The following is a 21,215-nucleotide window of genomic DNA, read 5'->3' on the forward strand; positions in this document are numbered from 1 at the left end:
ACACGAACATTGCTGCAAAATATGTTTGCGACATATGTTAGAGAGGCCATTTTTTCTGTGTGTATAAAAAGTGTTAGTAGATTCTTGCAGGTTCTGGAACATGCATTACATTTGTATTAACAAGTTTAAACTATTAACCTTCTTGTAGGGCACCCAATATTTATCTAAAGCTTAAAATTCCGATTCACTTTGTATTCAATTAAACTACAATGTTGCTGTCATTAGCATACGTTTTCCTATTTATTTTGAATTATGTAAATATTCAATTAAATGTTGAAATGGGACTTTCACCCAAAATAATTCTTGTCATTCATTAGTACGCGTTTAACTTGTCGTCTGTCGATCCGCAAAGTGTCCGGGTTTTAGTAAAGCCGAGAAAAGTACAATTGGAATTGAAATTTTTGCAATCAAAATGTCGATAGTAAATTTTTATAAAAATCAAGAAATCTTTATAACTGGCGGATCAGGTAAACAAACACATAATAGACTATAGCCTGTTTATGGATCAATGAACTTGAAATGGTTGATCGGACTCTCAATATTCATATTCTGTCTGAGAGTGTAAGAAGTTATTGAACCATGCTCCATGATTTTTTTGGGAGTACGAACTATCCGGATTTAACGTTTTGACCGTGATGGTATATAATGGAGTGAATTACATGTTTCATTTTATCGTAGTAACTAACCGATATATAAATTCATTTAGAATTCGATTCATATTTTGTGTGAGAAGTGTGAAGATAAGTGTAAGACATTATAGCTCTTTTCCAGAACCTGCAAGAAGCTACTATTTTTTAGTACGATAACATTTTTTCCTTTATGGAAAATACATAGTAAAAATTAGTAAAATCTTGCAGTACTGGAACAGACCATATTTAAAACTATACCAAGAATTTTGTGGATTAAGAATCATGAGGATATACGGTGTGACCATGATAGCAGGTTCGAAATATTTTGGAGGGAAGGGTTGAGGTTAAACAGTTTCAAATATATCACACCACTTTCGGGAACTGCCTGTTTCACGACACATAAAATTCATTGTCCAACATTTCAAACTTAGCCAGTTGGTTCGATGTCCCAAACAGTGTGTAGAGCCACCAACACTTGTTCTGCATGAGTCCTCCACTGATATGTGTAAAAATGGAGTAGATGGAGTGCAGAAGCGCTATTGTAGTGCTGTGTTGCTTGCGAAATCCATGCTGATTATTAGCGAGTGTATAGAAATATCTGATTCTGGAGAGGTGCTGTAAAGCCTCGCGAGTCTATCATCAATCCCACGGTGGCGGGTTCTTTGATACCGGATTGATCCGGAACCACAAAACACCCTTGTTCCGGCCAGCGACTGCGCATATGTTTGTATTTGTATCGTTTTTCTGTGTTGGAAGCAGCATATCACGGAATGCCGGCTCCGGATTCTTTTAGTCTTTGATGGGACAGAGGAGATGCAATAGATGCCGGGAGTGGACGCATATCAGGGGTTGTTTTGCGAGGGACTGCGACAGGACTATGTTGCTACATGCTGCATGATCACATTCCCCAGTGAGTCGTCGTCGTTATCAGAATACGCAACTGCCCCGCAGTCCCCCTAACGGCAGCCGCACATGCAGCTAACACCAGCCATTGTTGTTCCAATCCCTGAAAATGCATCATGTTTGCAATTTAATTGCAATGGACTCCGAGGTGAGATCGAGGAAATAGTAGATTTCATGATCCGGAAGAATGTCATGGTCGCAGCGGTGCAGGAAGCCAAACTCAACAACAACTGCTGCTTACAGGGTTGTGATACAACATACTGAGGAAGGATCGCAGCACGTACGTGGAAGTCACGATCCAGTAGAGTGAAACAGGGAGTTCCCCAAGACGGGGTGATATTTATACCCTCAGCCTTTAGGCTAAAGAGGGTATTTACACTTTGATACGACCAAAAAATTGCCTCATCGAAATAATGGTTTTAGACCCCAAGTATGTTTGTACGATATCTGTTTTAGACAATTTTGAGTAGATCTAGCAATGTCCGTCCGTCTGTCGGTCTGTCTGGCTGGCTGGTGCGCACGATAACTCTCGAACGGATCAATCGATTCGGTTCAAATTTTGGGTATCGAAATATTTTGTCCAGATTTGATTTAAGTTCGAAGATGGGCCATATAGGTCCACTCCTTCAGGTACCTCCCCCACAAATGTTCAAAAATTGTCGCAAAACTTGTGCGCACGATAACTCTCGAAGAGAGTAACCGATTTGATCCATACGTTGCACGTCGTGAAATTTGTACCAGACTAAGATGAGGTTCCAATATGGACTCAATCGGTCCACTCCATCGGGTACCTCCCACACAAAAATTTCGGATAAGTTCAGATTAGGACCTGCTCTCGAATCGCTTTAATTTTCTTTGCAGCAACTTGTATTTACTTCCCCCCTATACGACGGTACAAGTTTTATGAGGGGCAAGTCCATACTTCCTGAGAAAATAGCCTGAAAGTTTGCAAAAGGCCCCTATGACACCGTGTGTAGAGGTTGGAGCGCAAGATAACTCTCGAACGGATCTGCCGATTCGGTCCAAAATATTGCCTTCGTAATATTTTGTCCAAACATAGTTTAAATTCGAAGATAAGCCATATCGGTCCACTCCTTCAGGTACCTCCCCCACAAAAGTTCAAAAATGTTCGGAAAAATTGTGCGCACGATAACATTTGAAGGGAATGACCGATGTAATGCATACTTTGCACATCCTAATATATCTACCAGATATAGATCAGCTTCGAATATGGACTATATTTGTTTACTCCTTCTAGTACCTCTCACACAAAATTTCGGATAAGTTCACTTTAAGACCTGCTCGCGAATCACTTTGATTTTTGTTGAAGCGATTTGCATTCGCTACCTCCATTACGACGGTAAAAGTTTTTTCAGGGGCACGTCCATATTTCTTGGGAAAACAGCCATATGTGGCGGTCGGAGAGCACGATAACCGGTTTGGTCCAACATTTGGTCTTCGTCATATTATATCCAAACTTATTTTCATAGGGCAATACCGGTCCACAACTTCCGGTACTTCTCCCCAATATTTAAAAACACTTGAATGGGACAACCAATTTGGTCCAAACTTTGGATCTCCAAATATTTTTTCAAAATTTAGTTTAACTTCTAAAATGGCCCATATCGTTCCTCCATAAGGGTACCTCCCCGACAAAGGTTCAACATTTGTGTCTTAGTGCAGTTAATTCCTAATCCACATTTTTGTCGGCAGGTTCTAATGTCCAAAAAGGGCCACAAATTTCTGAAGAGACCTTAAATACATTCGATCTGTCCGTAGGCGATAATTTCACTTCACATTGGCTGAGGGTATATATCGGTCGGCAAAGCCGACTGACACTTTTTTACTTGTTCTAGATGACATTGATATCGTAACGAATGCGTATGATTGTATGATCTTGATCGATTTTAACATATTTTTCCACGTGAGTTATATGCAAATATCCGCCATTAAATCTACCTACGGATACTATGTTCACCAAAAAATATTTTTTAAAAAAATCCAAAAATATTTATTTGCTGCCAAAAATATTTATAACAAATTCAAAAATATTTCTGCTATTCCATGGCACAATTACCCAGGTAGTGGCATCGTAAAATTTTGAATATGTCATGTCAAAACTTCCTTTATGTTGTTGGGGAAATTACAACAAAAATATGGTCTGTTCCAGTACTGCAAGAATCTACTAATTTTTACTTTTTTTCGATAACATAAAGGAAAAAATGTTATCGTAGTAAAAAATAGTAGCTTCTTGCAGGTTCTGGAACAGAGCAATAATTTTTTTATAAAGGGATTTGACTTTTCATATTCGATCAGCTGGTGTGATACCACTACCTGGTAGTTCTGCCATGTGCTATTCCTAAATTGCTCTGTTCCAGAAGCTGCTATTTTTTACTACGATAACATTTTTTCCTTTATGTTATCGGAAAAAATAGTAAAAATTAGTAGATTCTTGCAGTTCTGGAACAGACCCAATACGTCCGTATTCCCAAAACGTACATATGTGGTGAAAAAAGTAGAACACATGTATTCTTATGAAACTACCGAAATATGTCGAGCGTACTAATATACTTTTTGTAAGTTGAACAAATTCAACTATGACAGCCCAGCAAACCAAATGTCTGATGTCCGACAAGTCGGAACAATTTCGGAAGCAAAGTCGTTCAGATTTCGTTCCGATTTCTAAACGATTTTTCGGAGCGGAAATAGTTCAGATTTTGTACCGATTTCGTTCCGATTTCGGAACGAATGTCGGAAAGAAATTTCCTTTCCGAATTTCCCAAGGATTTTCTTCAGATTTTCGTTACGAAATCGGACCGAAAACGATCCGATGTCGCTACGACATTTCGTTCCGAAATTATGTCAACCACTTCATACAACTTTCGTTAAGATATCGTTACGATTTCGGATCAGAAATCGGACGTATCGTCCGAATTTTGTTCCGATTTCGTTAAGATGTCGGTACGATTGGTTTGCTGGGAGAACATTTTGTATGCATGTATGTGTGTGTGTTTTGTATTTTGAAAAGAAAAGCCCAACAAAACCTGAAATACAATTCATTGCCAAGGAAAATTATTTACTTTACGAATGAAAACATTTAAATAAGTTTTGATCGCGAATTTTGTGTTTGAAATGTGATGTTGGACTCAATGTATTTGGGTAATACGGACGCTCAGAGAGCTTTGTTGTGGTAGTATTTGTGTATTTGTGTACGTCCCGTCGTTAATTACCCAGCAAACCAATCGTACCGACATCGTAACGAAATCGGAACGAAATTCGGACGATACGTCCGATATCTGATCCGAAATCGTAACGATATCTTAACGAAAGTTGTATGAAGTGGTTGACATAATTTCGGAACGAAATGTCGGAGCGACATCGGATCGATTTCGGTCCGATTTCGTAACGAAATCTGAAGAAAATCCTTGGGAAATTCGGAAAGGAAATTTCTTTCCGACATTCGTTCCGAAATCGGAACGAAATCGGTACAAAATCTGAACTATTTCCGCTCCGAAAAATCGTTTAGAAATCGGAACGAAATCTGAACGACGTTGCTTCCGAAATTGTTCAGACTTGTCGGACATCCGACATTTGGTTTGCTGGGTAGGTATAGCAGTTTATTGGAAAAACTTATTTGTATATTTAAAAAAGTCCTAAAATATTTTTCCACAGTTAATGAAGACCAAAAATATTTTTTTTTAAAATTCAAAAAAATTTATTGATGGCTATATATTTAAAAAAAAATACAAAAATATTTATTTGTTAATAAAAATATTTTTTAAAAAAATTAAAAAAAAATAATAATAATTAGCTAAAAATATATGGGTGTATATTGCGATAATACTTGTGTCTGTGTCCCGACGCATTTAATGTTAAAAATATTGAATAAATTTTAATTCTTAGAAACGGAATAAGTAATACAAAATGTCGAGGCTCGAAAATCAAAATAAAATATTCTACATATTTATATGAAAAAAATGGTCGCAAGGTGCAAATACTCATTTTGTGCTCAAAAAACACTGATATTCATTAATATTTCAAAATATATTATATAAATGAGGGTGCCACCGTGGTGCAATGGTATGCACGCCCGCATTGCACGCAGAAGGTAGTGGGTTTGATTCCCCGACCAGGCAACATCAAAATTTTCAACGGTGGCAAAATACCCCTCAGTAATGTTGGCGACATTTCCTGAGTATTTCAGCCTTGAAAAATTTCTCCATAAGTGGTGTCTTAAGACACGCCGTTCGGACTCGGCGATAAACAGTAGGTCCCATATCATTGAGCTAAATATGAATCGGGGTGCACTCATTGATATGAGAGAAGTCTCCCTTGTCCCGTATGGGATGTTGTGGAAAAATGTTTTTTTTTTTATTATATCAATGAAATACGCCGAGTTGGAATGTGTAACGGAATTTGGCCTATAACTAAATGTCCCAAAATATATAGAAATCGGTTGAGATTTCACATATTTGCTGCATCGAACACACAATATATGTTTAATTTCGATGAAATATGGAATGTGTGACTGGATTCGGTCTAAAAATAAATGTGCCAAATTTATCGAAATCGTTCAGATTTGGGTATAGCTCCCATATACATATATTTTCGCACTCTTTCACGTATTTGCTGCACCAAACACCCTATGTCTGTCAAATTTTGATGAAATTTGAAATGTGGGACGGAATTTTGTCTTGTAATAACTGTCCCATATTATATAGAAATCAGTTCAAATTGATATATATCTCCTATATTTTACATATTCACTTAAATTTTTACAGACTAACGTGCCTAGTTACTCGGTAATTAGCAGAGCTCCGAAATACTCGCTCGAATTCTACTCGCGAGTGAAATTCGAGCGAGTTCGAGCGGGAGTACTCGCGCGAGTAGAAAAAATAAAACGACTATACTCTATTTTTACTCGTCACTCGCGAAGCATATTTCAGACTTGCTCGTTTTTACTCGCGAGTGAAAAGTGTTTGCGAGTACGAGTACATTAAGAGTACGAGTTTTGCAAGAAAAAACGAGTGGGAGTGAAAAGTGCCCCCCTCAACTTGCACACCCTCAACTTCCCCGTCTTCAACTTTCCCCTCCCTCAACTTGCCACCCCTCAACTTCTCCGCCCACAACTTGCCCACCCTCAACTTCCCCGCCCACAACTTGTCCCCCATAAACTTGCCCCCCATAAACTTGCCCCCCCTCAACTTACCCGCCCCCCTTAACTTCCCCGCCCAAAACGTGCCCCCCCTCAACTTCCCCGCCCAAAAAGTGCCCCCCTCAACTTTCCCCCCATAAACTTGCCCCCACCTCAACTTCCCCCCCACCCCTCAACTTCCCCGCCCACAACTTGCCCACCCACAACTTGTCCCCCCTCAACTTGCCCCCCCTCAACTTCCCCGCCCAAAAAGTGCCCCCCCTCAACTTGCCCCCCATAAACTTGCCCACCCTCAACTTCCCCGTCTTCAACTTTCCCCTCCCTCAACTTGCCCCCCCCCCTCAACTTCCCCGCCTTCAACTTCCCCTCCCTCAACTTGCCCCCCCTCAACTTCCCCGCCCACAACTTGCCCCCCATAAACTTGCCCCCCCTCAACTTGCCCACCCTCAACTTCCCACCAACATTACACAAACATTTTTTCAAAAATATATCAATTCATTTTTTTACTCGATTTTACTCTTCGAGTGAACTCGTACTCTATTTCGTGTACTTTCACTTCCACTCTTATTTTTAAACCCCGAGTACTCGCGAGTGCTCTCAAATAAAACAAAAGAGTGGAGAGTAAACTTCTTTTAAAACTCGCACTCTTCGAGTACTCCCACTCGCAGGTACTTTTCACTTGCGAGTAAAAACGAGTAAAGCGGACTTTTTACTCCCACTCTTCGAGTACTCCCACTCGCGAGTACTTTTCACTCGCGAGTAAAAACGAGCAAATCGGAGCTCTGGTAATTAGGCATGTAAAGGGAAACCACTGACCATTGCTTTAAACAGTCTGTTTTTATACCCTCAGCATTTATGCTAACGAGGGTATATACACTTTCATACGGGCAAAATGTGACCCATCGAAATAATGGTTTTAGACCAGGCCTGCTCAAGGTGCGCACCTGAGCTGTCGGTGTGTGTCAATTTTCTCACACACACAATTTAAAAAGAGAGCTTTTGTTTTTGTTTTGAATATTTTCAAAATTAAAAATCAGTCTCTATTGAACATTCAATGAGGAAGGTTCTGTTTTCGAATTTGTCTATGAATTTATATGCGTACACTGAAAAAATGAATGAAGATACTGAATACGAATTTTTATTTGCCTAAAATTTTTACGGCAAATTAGAGTGTTTGGTTTGTCAACGCACTTTGGTTTGTCACGAACTTGATTTGCAACAAATTATAACATCAACAGTCACATTTGGTCAAAATAAAATAAATATTCTATATATTTTGAAATATAAAATAAAAAAAAAAAAACTGTTACGATATTTCTCACAGTATACAGAGAGACAAAGGAAAATTGAAATTTGTGTATTTCAAAACCAACACAATTACAAAATGTGTTTGTATGTGTCTGAGCAGGCCTGTTTTAGACCCCAAGTATGTTTGGACGAAATCCGTTTCAGACAATTTGGGGTAGATTTAGCAATGTCCGTCCGTTTGTCTGTCTGGCTGGTGAGCACGATAGCTCACGAACGGATGAACCGATTTAGTCCAAAATTTGGCCTTCGTAATATTTTGTCCAGACTTAGTTTAAGTTCGAAGATGAGCTATATCGGTCCACTCCTTCCGGTACCTCCCCCACAAAAGTTCCAAAATGTTCGGAAAATTTCTGGGCACGATAAATCTTGAAGGGAGTAACCGATTTGGTCCATACTTTGTACATCGTGAAATTTCTATCAGACTTAGATGAGGTTCCAATATGGACTCAATCCGCCCACTCCTTCGAGTACCTCCCACACAAAAATTTGGAAAAGTTCAGTTTAGGACCTGCTCTCGAATCGCTTTGATTTTGTATTTACTTCCCTCCATACGACGGTTCGCTACCTCCATTACGACGGTAAAAGTTTTTTCAGGGGCAAGTCCATATTTCTTGGGAAAACAGCACTAAAGGTGTAAAAAACCCCTATGTCACCATATGTGGCGGTCGCAGAACACGATAACCTTCGATCTGTTCAAGCGATTTGGTCCAACATTTGGTCTTCGTCATATTATATCCAAACTTAGTTTCATGGGCAATACCGGTCCACAACTTTCGGTGCTTCTCCCCAATATTTAAAAAAATGTCACTAAAATGCTAATACGATATCAACAGAATGGGGCAATCAATTTGGTCCAAACTTTGGATCTCCTAATACTTACTTACTTAGCTGGCCCATTACAGAACATTTGTTCTATAGGCCGAACTAAGAAGAGATCTCCATTCCTCTCTATTTGTTGCTTTGCACTCTGGAATACCGCGCCTTGTCATCTCATCATCCACTTGTTTGCGCCATCTATTCCTTGGCCTGCCAATTCTGCGTGCACCGCCATGTGGCATGTATTCATACGCCTTTTTAGTGGGTTCATCATCGCTCATTCTTTTGATATGGCCTAGCCAACGCAATCGCTGCATCTCGATACGTTTAACAATATTGATGTCGTTGTATAGCAGATACAGCTCGTGGTTCATGCGACGTCGATATTCACCGTCAACGCAGATTGGTCCGTAGATCTTTCGAAGAATTTTTCTCTCAAACACACCAAGCACTGCCATGTCTGCTTGCGCAAGTACCCAGGCTTCGGAGCCATACATCAGCACGGGTAGTATCAGTGTTTTGTAGAGCGTTATTTTTGTTTGACGAGATGTGGCTTTGTTTTTAAACTGCTTACTTAATCCAAAGTAGCATCTGTTGGCCAATACAATTCTTCTTTTTATTTCACAACTGATGTCGTTTGTTGTGTTGACGGAGGTGCCGAGGTAGACGAAGTCTTTTACTACCTCAATATTATAGGAACCAACTTCCACAGTCGGTCCGAGCTCAATGGACGCATTGCGCGTCGACACCATCAACTTGGTCTTCTCACCGTTTACCGCCAGACCCACTTTAGCAGATTCTCCTTCGACTTTTATAAAGGTATCAGTTACTTCTTTTACTGATCGACCCATGATGTCTATATCATCAGCATAAGCAAGTAACATGTGACTATTGGTGTAGATTGTGCCACTTCTTTTGACGTTTGCCTCTCGTATAACCTTTTCTAGCAGGATGTTGAAGAGGTCACACGAAAGGCTGTCACCTTGTCTGAAACCTCTTTTGGTACCAAACTCTTCGGAGAGGTTCTTTCCTATTTTAACTGAGGACCTCGTGTCAGTTAAAGTCATTTTACAAAGCCGGATGAGCTTTGCGGGAATACCAAATTCAGACATGGCTTGGAATACCTTTGAACGCAGCGGGCTGTCGAAGGCTGCTTTATAATCGACAAAAAGGTGGTAGGTGTCGATCTGCATCTCTTGGGTCTTCTCCAGGATTTGCCGCAGGGTAAATATCTGGTCAATGGTGGACTTGCCAGGTCTAAAGCCGCATTGGTATGGTCCAATTATCTCGTTGACCATAGGCTTTAGTCGTTCGCACAATATCCCTGACACGATCTTGTAGGCAATAGGGAGTAGACTTATGCCCCTATAGTTAGAGCATACAGTCTTATCTCCCTTCTTGTGGACGGGGCACAGGATACTCAGGTTCCAATCGTCGGGTACTCGTTCTTCCTGCCAGATGGTGCTAACTAGCTGATGAATACACCTTATCAGCGTGTCGCCTCCGGTTTTGAACAGCTCGGCTGGCAAGCCATCGGCCCCTGCTGCCTTATTATTCTTCAGCCGATTTATTGCTGTCTTTACCTCATCTTGGCTGGGCGGTATACATTCAATACCATCTTCTGGGATTGGGACTGTGGTATCTTCGTCGTCTTCGCTGCTATTGGATACCAACAGATTTGAAAAATGTTCTTTCCATATCCTGAGTACACTATCTGTATCAGTTACCAAATTACCTTGCTGGTCTCTACAGGAGGATGTGCCTGTACCAAAGCCATCAGTTTGATGCTTGACTCTTTGGTAGAATTTTCGGACTTCATTCTGGCTCCTGTACATCTCGATTTTTTCACACTCCCGCTTTTCCATCTCTCTCTTTTTCCTGCGGAAAAGACGTTTCTCCTCTCTCCTTTTCTCCCTGTATCTCTCTCGTGCGCTACGCGTTGCTACGGATTGTAAAGTAGCCTTATATGCCGCATTTTTCTCTTCGGTGGCAGCACGACACTCCTCATCATACCATGGATTCCTTGGTGGAGGTCTCTGGTATCCAAGTATGGATTTTGCGGCAGTTTGCATGGAGTGGGCAATGCTATGCCATTGCGCTGATATGTTATCGGGATGAGGAGTGCTTTGATTAAGCAATTGGGCTAGTTGAGTGGAATATGCTGTGGCTATCTGTTGTGATTGCAGCTTACCGATGTCTAACTTTCGTGTTGTGTCTGTTCGTACTTTGTTTGCTACGTTTAAGCGAGTGCGTACCTTTGCTGCAACAAGGTAGTGGTCCGAATCAATGTTTGCGCCTCGGAACGATCGTACATCCAACACGCTCGATGAATGTCTTCCATCTATCACAACATGATCAATTTGGTTTCTTGTTTTCTGATCTGGAGACAGCCAAGTGCCCTTATGAATATCGAGATGATTAAATCTGGTACTGCTAACTACCATGTTTTTTGCAGCTGCAAAGTCTATCAGCCTCATACCATTGTCAGATGTTTCACTGTGGAGGCTGAATTTCCCGACTGTTGGGCCAAAGGTATTCTCCTTTACAATTTTGGCATTAAAATCGCCTAGAATGATTTTAATGTCATGGGCAGGACAACGGTCATATGTTTCTTCTAAGCGCTCGTAAAATATATCTTTGGTCTGTTCGTCCGTTTCTTCAGTGGGAGCATGAGCGCAAATAAAGCTGATGTTGAACAATTTAGCTTTTATTCGAATTGCAGCAAGTCTTTCATTCACTGGGGTGAAGCTGGATACCAGATGTTTTAGTCTCCGACTAACTACGAATCCGCAACCAAACTCATGCTTTACGTCATGGCAGCTATAATACAGTGCGTCACCTTTAGGTGTTGTTGTGACGCCTTTCCCAATCCATCGTATTTCCTGTATGGCAGTAATATCGGCCTTGTACTTTTCAAGTACGTTTGCCAATGCGAAGACGGCACCTTCTCTAAAAGAGTGCGAACATTCCAGGTGCAGATTCGCAGACCATGGTCCTTAAAACGTTTGCGGGGTTCGTCAACTTTAGAGGGGTTTGTTTTTCTTTTCTTTCGTTTTTTCATAGTAGGATGTTTTTTCTAGGGGAGGGTTACTAACCCGACGCCCAAACCCAAGTTTTTAACGTTCTTATGGGTGAACGCGCGGCACATGTTAGCTCACTACCTTTAACGGGTGTTAAAGGCAGTTCCCCAGGTGACACCACGAGGAGGTCAGTGTCCACTTGAGATGAAAGAGGGACCAAGATAAATCCTGGGCTTTGCCATGTTAAAGCCGGTCAAGACCGTTGCTTGGTATCTTCCATCCCCTACGTCACCCAACGGATTGACGTAGGTGGATGAAATTTTGGGAAAATCTTTTATATGTACGTAGGACTTTTGGTATTGAAAGCGGGCTATGTAGGTCCACGCTTTCGTATAGCCCCCATACAAAATGACGAGTGACGCGTCGTCGTTTTAAGGAATTTTTAAAATATTTGTCCCATTTTACCACCGAATTGTTTGTAATTTGGTATTTTTTGTCTCCAGAGGCCAAAAAACATTCCAACCAAAGTTGGTTTATATAGGTCCACGTTTTGGTATAGCTCCCATATAACGCCCCATATAAAGTACGCGTCATTTTAATATATTTTGAATGTATTAGTCCCATTTGACAACAGAATCGGCTGTAACTTTGTATTTTGTGTTTCCAGAGGCTAAGTAACATTTCTACCATAAAACGTTTATATAGGTCCATTTGATATAGCCCCATAGGACGATATCTCCCTATTTTCGGTATTTTGAAGGTTTTGGCCTGATTTTCACACCGAGATGGCTGAAATTTGGTATTTAGTGTTCGTTGGGGGTATGAAATCTAATTAAATTGCACAAAGGTCCACGCCATCATATAGCCCCCATAGAACCGTACCTTCCGATTTTCGGTATTTTAAAGGTTGGTATAAAAAGTTCGCTCCAACCGAACTTAATGCTTTTCCTACTTGTGTACTTCCTAAAATTTCATCGAAATAACGGATTTGAAATCAATCCCATGGCGACCGGTTCTATGCACCGGGTTGACGCGGTGGAATCTTCAAGCAGGGACGTCAATCCCACGGCGGCGCGTTTTTTCGTACAACACAACACCCGTGTTCCGGCCAGCGGCTGCCACCTCCTCAGTGTACACATGTTTGTATTTTTATCGTTTTTCTGTGTTGAGAGCAGCATATCCCGGAATGTCAGCATCGGATTCTATTGGTCCGTGCCGCGACCGAGGAAAGCCCAGGACCAATTTATTTGTGCTCAGTATGTCACATCCGCATCCACCATACTCGAAACTTCAATGAGAACAATAGGTGCCGGGATTGGAAGCATTTTAGGGATTGTTCTGGACTCGTCCATGCGAGGGACTACGATAGGGGATATGTTGCTTCATGCTGCGTGAACACAGCCCCCAGTGAGTCGTCGTCGTTGTCATCAGTTCCCCCGAAAACAGCCGCAAAACGTAGCACTTAACACTAGCCGTTGTTGTTCCAATCCCTGAAAATTCATCCCTTTTGCAATGTTCTGCGAGGTAAGATCGAGGAACAGTGGATTTCATTTGACGGAAGAATATCATGGTCGCGGCAGAGCAGGCAATCAAGCTCAATAACAACTGCAGCATCAAAGCTATGCTTCTACGTAGGTTTCATGCAGCTGCAACAAGAACTGCAGCTTACAGCGTTTTGATGGTTACAACATACAAAGGAAGGATCGCACTAGAAGTGGAGGTGGGGGATAAGCTTTCGTATTGCACTAGCCTGTTCAATACAGACCTACCTCACTTGAGCCTGGATCATGGGGGAAGTATAGAACGTCAGGTGTGGAACTGCCGTGGTTAAGTTTCTGAACGTATATATCTCTCCGTTAAATAGCGGTACTCCAGGTGATAGGCCCAACATTAGTCCGTTTTTGGAAGGTCATAATTGTTTGATCTTGGGGCACATTAATTCTCATAATGAGTTGTTGCATTTCGTCCTAGGAAACAACCAGAGGGGTATAGTGTTGGTTGAGAAGATTTATAGCGCTACGTTTTACACGGTCAATAAAATAACGGACATAAAAATCGTGTCACCTGGTCTGACAAATGACGTCACCTGGCAACCCGTCGTTTCTCTTGGATCAGACCGCCCGATTTCATCACCTCTGAACGCGGCGCTTTCATCAATCATGTGAAAGTTAATTGTCATAGTTTCAGAGAGTTCAGTAATCTGCACAATCCTTCTGATGTTCGGGTAGCAGAAATGACGTTCCGAGACCTCATCACTTGTACAGCCGCTCGCCATATACCTGCTGGTCGAATACCCGAAGTGAGACCAAACTTCCCAACAGAGGCGACGGGATTAGGAAATGGGCGTAACGAGCTTTGTCTTGCCAGCCCCAGTGACCCCAGAGTCAGGGAGCTGACACTGGAAGTTAACAGGTTGGTCAGTGAGCATAAGTAGAACAAGTGGTTAAATCATCTGAAGAGTTGCAACATTGAAGCCGGAATAAGTGAATTGTGGGTAACGTTTGAGTCAATCTCGAACCCTGGAAAGAAGGAAGATAGGACCTCGGTTACATTTGGTGACGTCACGCTGACTGATCCAATGAGGTGCGCAAGTTATTTCAATCGACAATCGACCCTTGAAGCTTTAGTCCTTCTCAGCGTTAGAAATAGCTATCCAGTTGCCGATCATCATCATGGCTTCCGTAAGCACCACAGAACGCCATCTTCACACATATTAGTAGAGGACTCAACCAGAGCAAGCCGTGTGGTAGAATAGTGATGGTAGCGCTTTACGTATCAAAAGCCTTTGATATTGTTTGGAGACAACGATCAGACTACCCTCCGACCAAGTTTGAGACGTTGTATAATAAATTACATATGTGGACTCCAATCGTACGAGAAATTCAGGAACAATCAGTCCGAGCGCCGTAGAGAGAAACAGGGAGTTCACCAAAGTGGGGTTACATCTCCAGAACTGTTTAAACTCTACCTCTCCTGTGTTCCGCCCCCTCCAGACGGCATTGAAATCGTTACGTCAAAATCTGCACTGTCTCCAACTAGCCTGGCTTTATAAATAAATTCATCCCATCAGGATGAATTCCAAATTTGAGGCCCAATTTCCTAACACATACAGCCCGTCTAGCTGAACAAAGAGATCTATTACGCCAGACGACAGCAGATGGCCCTTGTATAAATAACCTCTAAACAGTTAATAGAAGTCTTAGGAGAACTTAAAAGAAAACTTAAAAAAGAAGCTCCCATTCACATCATACCAGATGACGTAAGCGAAACGATAATTAAGGCTAAGCCATCCAAACGTAAGTATATTAACGGCAGGCCGACATTCATATGTATGTGGAATTCAGAGTCAGAAAGTCGAAGAGTCGTAAATTAAAAGTGGGTGTTCCACAAGGCGGTGTCATCTCGCCGCTACTCTTCAACTTCAATTCTTTGAAATTCCCTGGTCAGTTAAAAAGGTGCAGTGTGTTGTGCGGACATGTGCCGCATGCTGGACAGATATTTTGCACGGTGTCATCGATCCTTGCCCTATAGAAATTTAGACGACTGCACCATTCCGAGCGTAGTTGAGCCAAAACTACTCCGGTTTGTCGTAGCTGCTGACGCTCCTCAGCTGCGATAGATGGCTGTTCTCCGAGGACCGAATTCACATGATAGTTGTTTATGGCATCTGCGATTGCATGCGTGTGGGTGGGGGAGTCCTATCCAACATATAGTGTTTAGGATGAAAGTATGTCAATGTGTTGCTGTACCGGAAGAATATTTGTTTCCTCATGTAGATGGTCTACTGTAGACATGACAGTTTTGAATACTTTTCAATCGCGTTGCACTTATGTAGATTTAGTGGCGGATGTTTGCATATTCCTCGCGTGGAAAAAGGTCGTAAGATCGGTCATATAGGAGTTCAGCCTTTCACAAATGATTTCAGCAAAGGTACCTGACGCCAGACTTCGGGAACGATGTCGGTGTCTAGCGGCAGGTTGAGAACTTTGGAGAAGTACTCGACTCACGGCACCTACAGCTGTTTCAGCATTAAATTGTGGTTGTTTATCCTCGGCAGGAAGAGGTCTAATGCGAAGTAATACTCTTCCCTTCGCCCTGTCGCTCCCGGGTTGTTCGATAAACTGTCGATTGATAACTTGCGCACATTTTCGGATCATTCAGTGTAACGTCACCAAACGTGACTGAGGTCCAACCTTCTTTTATTCCAGGGTTCGAGAGTGACTTAACCGTTGCCCACAATTCACATATTCCGGCTCTAATGTTGCAACACTTCAGATGATTTTAGCCACTTGTTCCACTTATGGTCACCGACCAACCTGGTAACTTCCAGTGTCAGCTCCCTGACTCTGAGGTTACTGGGGTTGGCTCGACGAAGCCATCCATTTCCTAATCTCGTCGCCTCTGCTGGGAAATTTGGGGGTCGATTATGAATAGCAACCCAATTCCAGTTGCGTTGCCCACAGCAAATTTAGTAATACGATTTTCTGTTTCCGCAATAACATTTATAAGTATAAAAAAAGTTTTTACAAATAAATTAATAGCTGAAGGTTTAAAACACTGATATTGATTGAATTTGACAAAAATTTCCGTCTTTTTGCTCGTTTTAATCGCATGATTTTCTCTTCTGGAAACGCAACTAAAGTTGAGTTGCTATCCATAATCGACCCCTTGGTCTCACTTCGTATATTCGACCAGCACGTACATATATGAAGAGCGGCTGCAGCAGTAATGGTTTCTGGGAACGTCCTTTCTGCTACACGAGCATCAGAAGTGTTGGTCAGTTCAATAATCTGAAGTGGTTATTATCGAACTTTCTGAAACTAGGTATATAAGCTCTTTCCCATGATTTATGAAAGTGCGGCTTTCACAGGTGATGAAATCGGTCTGTCTACTGATGGAGACAATTATGGGGAGATGGTCTGGTTCAAGAGAAACGACAGGTTGACAGGTGACGTCATTTGTCACACCAGGTGTCCCGATGGTTATTTCTGGCGAGCCGTGACACTCACCGATAAGTCTGGTAGGGGTATCCCCATTGATTGTGCAAAACTTAGAGCTATCAATCTGCTCGGCCAGCAATATACCCCTTTGATCACTTCCGAGAACCAGATGCCACAACTCATGATGAGCATTAAAGTCCCCCAACTGTCTGGTTATGACGTTCCATAAAGCGGGCTAATGTTGTGCTTATAAACTGGAGTACGGGTATTTATCAGCGAAATGTATACGTTATCAACTCTATCTCTACAGTTCTACACCTGACTGCTGCCCCCATACATTCTATGTATGGGTCATTAGAAGCCCGGCTCAAGCGAGATAGGTCTGTATTGAACATACTGGTGCAATAGGAAATCTAATTCCCCACCTTCACTTCTGGTGCGATCCTTCCACAGTGTTATTGAGCTTGGTTTCCTGCAGCGTTGCGACCAAGGTACTCTTCCGACTCATGAGATGCACTATTTCCTCGATCTAACTTCTGTGAGAAGTCTCCCTTGTCCCGCCTGGAATGTTTGTGGAACAAATATTATTAGCTTTGTTCCCGTACTTTTTAATAGTAAAGCCCTCGGCACATACGGTCCGTTGGGACACGCGTTGTCCCAAAACAGTTAAATTATGTTTAACTTTAACGCGTCAGCTATATTGTTGTTTTTCAAAAAACTTGGCTTCACTTACACTTTTTCATGTGGTTGTTGTAACGCAACGCACAACGCACCGTATGTGCCGAGAGCTTAAAACTCGTAAAAGAGAGAAAGAGAGAAAAATTGTTGCCACACAAAAGTTTTTTCAAATGGAAAAAAACGTCAATAAAGCTGGAACAAATGTCAAAGTCGGCGTACCAGCCAATCAGACGCCGGCATCCATGTTACTATTTTTTTACACGCTCAAATTTGTCGAGTTAAAAGTTTTTAAAGTCATTCAGCGCCATTTTCGTTTAAAGAGAAGTGAACATTTTACAACTTTTTTGTGTACGGGAACGGGTTTTCGGGTAAAATGTGTAAAAGTCGTAAAAATTGTAAAAACTTTTTAGTTCTGGAACAAAGCTATTACAACTTAGAAGTTCATTGCAATTAAATTGCAAACCAGCAGCAACAACAAATTCTGGTGTTAGGTGCTGTGTATGCGGTTGCTGTTGTGGTGACTGCGGGGCAGTCCCGTTCACGCAGCATGCAGCAACATAGTCCCCGTCGTTGTCCGTCGCATGGACGTTCCAGAACAACCCCTGATATGTGCCCCCTCCCGGCATCTATTGCATCTCACCGAAGTTTGAGTGTGTTGGATGCGACAAACTGAGCACATATAAATTGATCCTGGATTTTCCTCAGTCCCGTCACGGAGCAACCGCTGGCCGGAACAGGGTGTTGTGTGGTTCCTGGTCAAGCCGGTATTGAAGAACCCGCCATCGTGGGATTGACACCTACCTTGTGGGATATGCAGATGACATCGCTGCAGTAATAAAATTATTTTGGTATACAGTCACGAAAAGTCTTTGCATGAGTAATACAGTATTAGGGTATAATGCTACTAAACTGAAAGAAAGGGTGCTTCTGTAGACCATTTCTGTAGACCAGAAAGGATCCTTCTATAGAGTGCTTCTGAAGACCCTATCTAAAAGAAAACATGCTGCTATAGACCCATTCCGAAAGAAAGGGTGCTTCTATAGACCCTTTATGAAAGAAAGGATGCTTCTGCGGACCATTTTTTAAGAAAGGCTGCTTTTATAACCCTTTCTGATAGAAAGACTGCTTCTCAATAACCTTCCTAAAAAAAGTGCACTTAAAGAAAGGGTGTCTCTATAGACCCTTTCTTAAAGAAAATATGCTTCTATAGAGCCATTCTGAAAGAAAGGCTGCTTCTATATACCCTTTCTGGTAGAAAGGCTGCTTAAAGAAAGGGTGCTTCTATATAACCTTTCATAAAGAAAGGATGTTTCTATAGAGTCACTCTGAAAGAAAGGCTGCTTCTGTAAACCCCTTCTGATAGAAAGGCTGCTTCTTTAGAACCTTTCTTAAAAAAATGCTACTTCGTTAGACCCTTTTTGAAAGAAAGGATGCTTCTGTAGACCCTTTCTGATAGAAAGACTGCTTTCTAAAAGAAAGGGTGCTTCTGTGGACTCTCTCTGAAAGAAAACATGCTTCTATAGACCCATTCTGAAAGAAAGGGTGCTTCTATAGACCCTTTCTTAAAGAAAGGGTGCTTCTATAGACCCATTCTGAAAGAAAGGATGCTTCTATAGACCCATTCTGAATGAAAGGCTGCTTCTATAGACCCATTCTGAAAGAAAGGATGCTTCTATAGACCCATTCTGAATGAAAGGCTGCTTCTGTAGACCCTTTCTGATAGAAAGACTGCTTCCGAAGACCCTTTCTGAAAGACGACATACACTAGAAGGTGAGATTGGTCATTTTGAAAGTAAAAGCATATCAACGAAAATTATGGAAAGAGAAGCAAACTGTAACCGTTATATTCAATAAAATTCTTACGACACTATTTTTTTAAATTACTGGTCTGTTCCTGAACTTAATCTACAATAATCTATTAATTTTTACTATTTTTTCGATAATATAAAGGAACAAGTATTGCTCTGTACCAGAACCTGCAAGAAGCTACTACTTTTTACTACGATAACATTTTTTCCCTTATGTTATCGAAAAAAATAGTAACAAGTAAAAAAGTATCAGTCGGCTTTGCCGACAGAGATATACCCTCAGCCTGTGCAAATTTAAACACTTTTTTCACAAAAAACTTATGTATTTAGGGGGTTTCAAAATTTTGGTCGTATGAACCGACAAAAATGTTGATTAGGATTAAAGTTCAAACATTTTGCGGAAAAGGTACTTAACGGAATGGACCGACATAGACCATGGGGGTGCCATAATGGGGTTTTTACAACCTTCGGGCTGTTTTCTGAAGAAGTATGGGGCAACCTGAAACAACTTTTACCATCGTTATTGAGACAGCGAATGTAAGATGCTTCAACAAAAATCAAAGTGATTCAATAGAAGGTCATAAAGTGAACTTATCCAATATTTTGTGTGGGAGGTACGGGATGGAGTAGACAATTATAGTCCATATTCGAACCTGACCTATATCTGGTAGATATTATGAGAATGTGTAAAGTATTGATCAAATCGGTCACTCCCATCAAGAGTTATCGTGCGCACAATTTTTCCGAATATTTTTGAAATTTTGTGGGGTAGGTACCTGAAGGAGTGGACCGATATGGCTTATCTACGAACTTAAAGTAAGTTTAAAAACAATATTACAAAGGCCAAATTTTTTCGGCATTTCCCTTCGAGAATTATCTTGCGCTTCCACCCATAAACATGCTGTCATAGGGATTGTTTTTCAACTTTCAGGCTATTTTTTCAGGAAGTATGGACTTGCCGCTGAGGAAACTTGTACCTTCGTATAGGGAACAGTGAATACAAGATGTTACAACAAAAACCAAGGCGATTCGAGAGCAGGTCCTAAACTGAACTTTTCCGAAATTTTGTGTGGGAGGTACTCGAAGGAGTTTACCGATTGAGTCCATATTGGAACCTCATCTAAGTCTGGTAGAAATTTCATAATGTGCAAAGTATGGACCAAATCGGTTACTCCCTTCAAGAGTTATCTTACGCACAAATTTTCCGAACATTTTCGAAATTTTGTGGGGGAGGTAACGGAAGGAGTGGACCGATATAATCCATCTTTGAACTTTAACTAAGTTTGGACAAAATATTACGAAAGCCAAATTTTGGACCGAATCGGCAGATCCATTCGAGAGTTATCTTGCGCTCCAACCACTACACACGGTGTCATAGGGTTTTTTGTAACTTTCAGGCTATTTTCTCAGGAAGTATGGACTTGCCCCTAATGAAACTTACAGCGTCGTATAGAGGACAGCGAATACAACTTGCGTAAACAAAAATCAAAGCGATTCGAGACCAGGTCCTAAACTGTACTTTTCCGAAATTTTGTGTGGGAGGTACCCGAAGGAGTGGACCGATTGAGTCCATATTGGAACCTCATCTAAGTTTGGTAGAAATTACACGATGTGCAAAGTATGGACCAAATCGGTTATTCCCTACACCTACCTGAAGGAGTGGACCTATATGGCCCATCTTCGAACTTAAATCGAATCTGGACAAAATATTTCGATACTCAAAATTTAAACCGAATCGATTGATCCGTTCGAGAGTTATCGTACGCACCAGCCTGTCAGACAGACAGACGGACAGACAGACGACGGACATTGCAAGATCTACTCAAAATTGTCTGAAACGGATATCGTACAAACATACTTGGGGTCTAAAACCATTATTTCGATGAGGCACATTTTTGGTCGTATCAAAGTGTAGATACCCTCTTTAGCCTAAAGGCTGAGGGTATAAAAATTAGTAG

The 21,215-nt window shown here is 41.4% G+C and overlaps 1 protein-coding gene across 1 annotated transcript in view; it reads left to right on the top strand.

The window, feature by feature from the left end:
• Positions 1–280: 280 nt before the first annotated feature.
• LOC141397217 (fatty acyl-CoA reductase wat-like) overlaps positions 281–21,215 on the top strand; it is a 51,916-nt gene continuing 30,981 nt past the window's right edge. Inside the window, exon 1 of the mRNA XM_073973297.1 lies at positions 281–467. Coding sequence (XP_073829398.1) covers positions 413–467 — 55 coding nt within the window. The 5' untranslated portion in view covers positions 281–412. The remainder of the gene's footprint in view (positions 468–21,215) is intronic.

Source organism: Musca autumnalis, unplaced genomic scaffold (assembly GCF_047663935.1).
Source record: "Musca autumnalis isolate F117 unplaced genomic scaffold, ASM4766393v1 scaffold_3, whole genome shotgun sequence".
Taxonomy (NCBI): Eukaryota; Metazoa; Arthropoda; class Insecta; order Diptera; family Muscidae; genus Musca; species Musca autumnalis.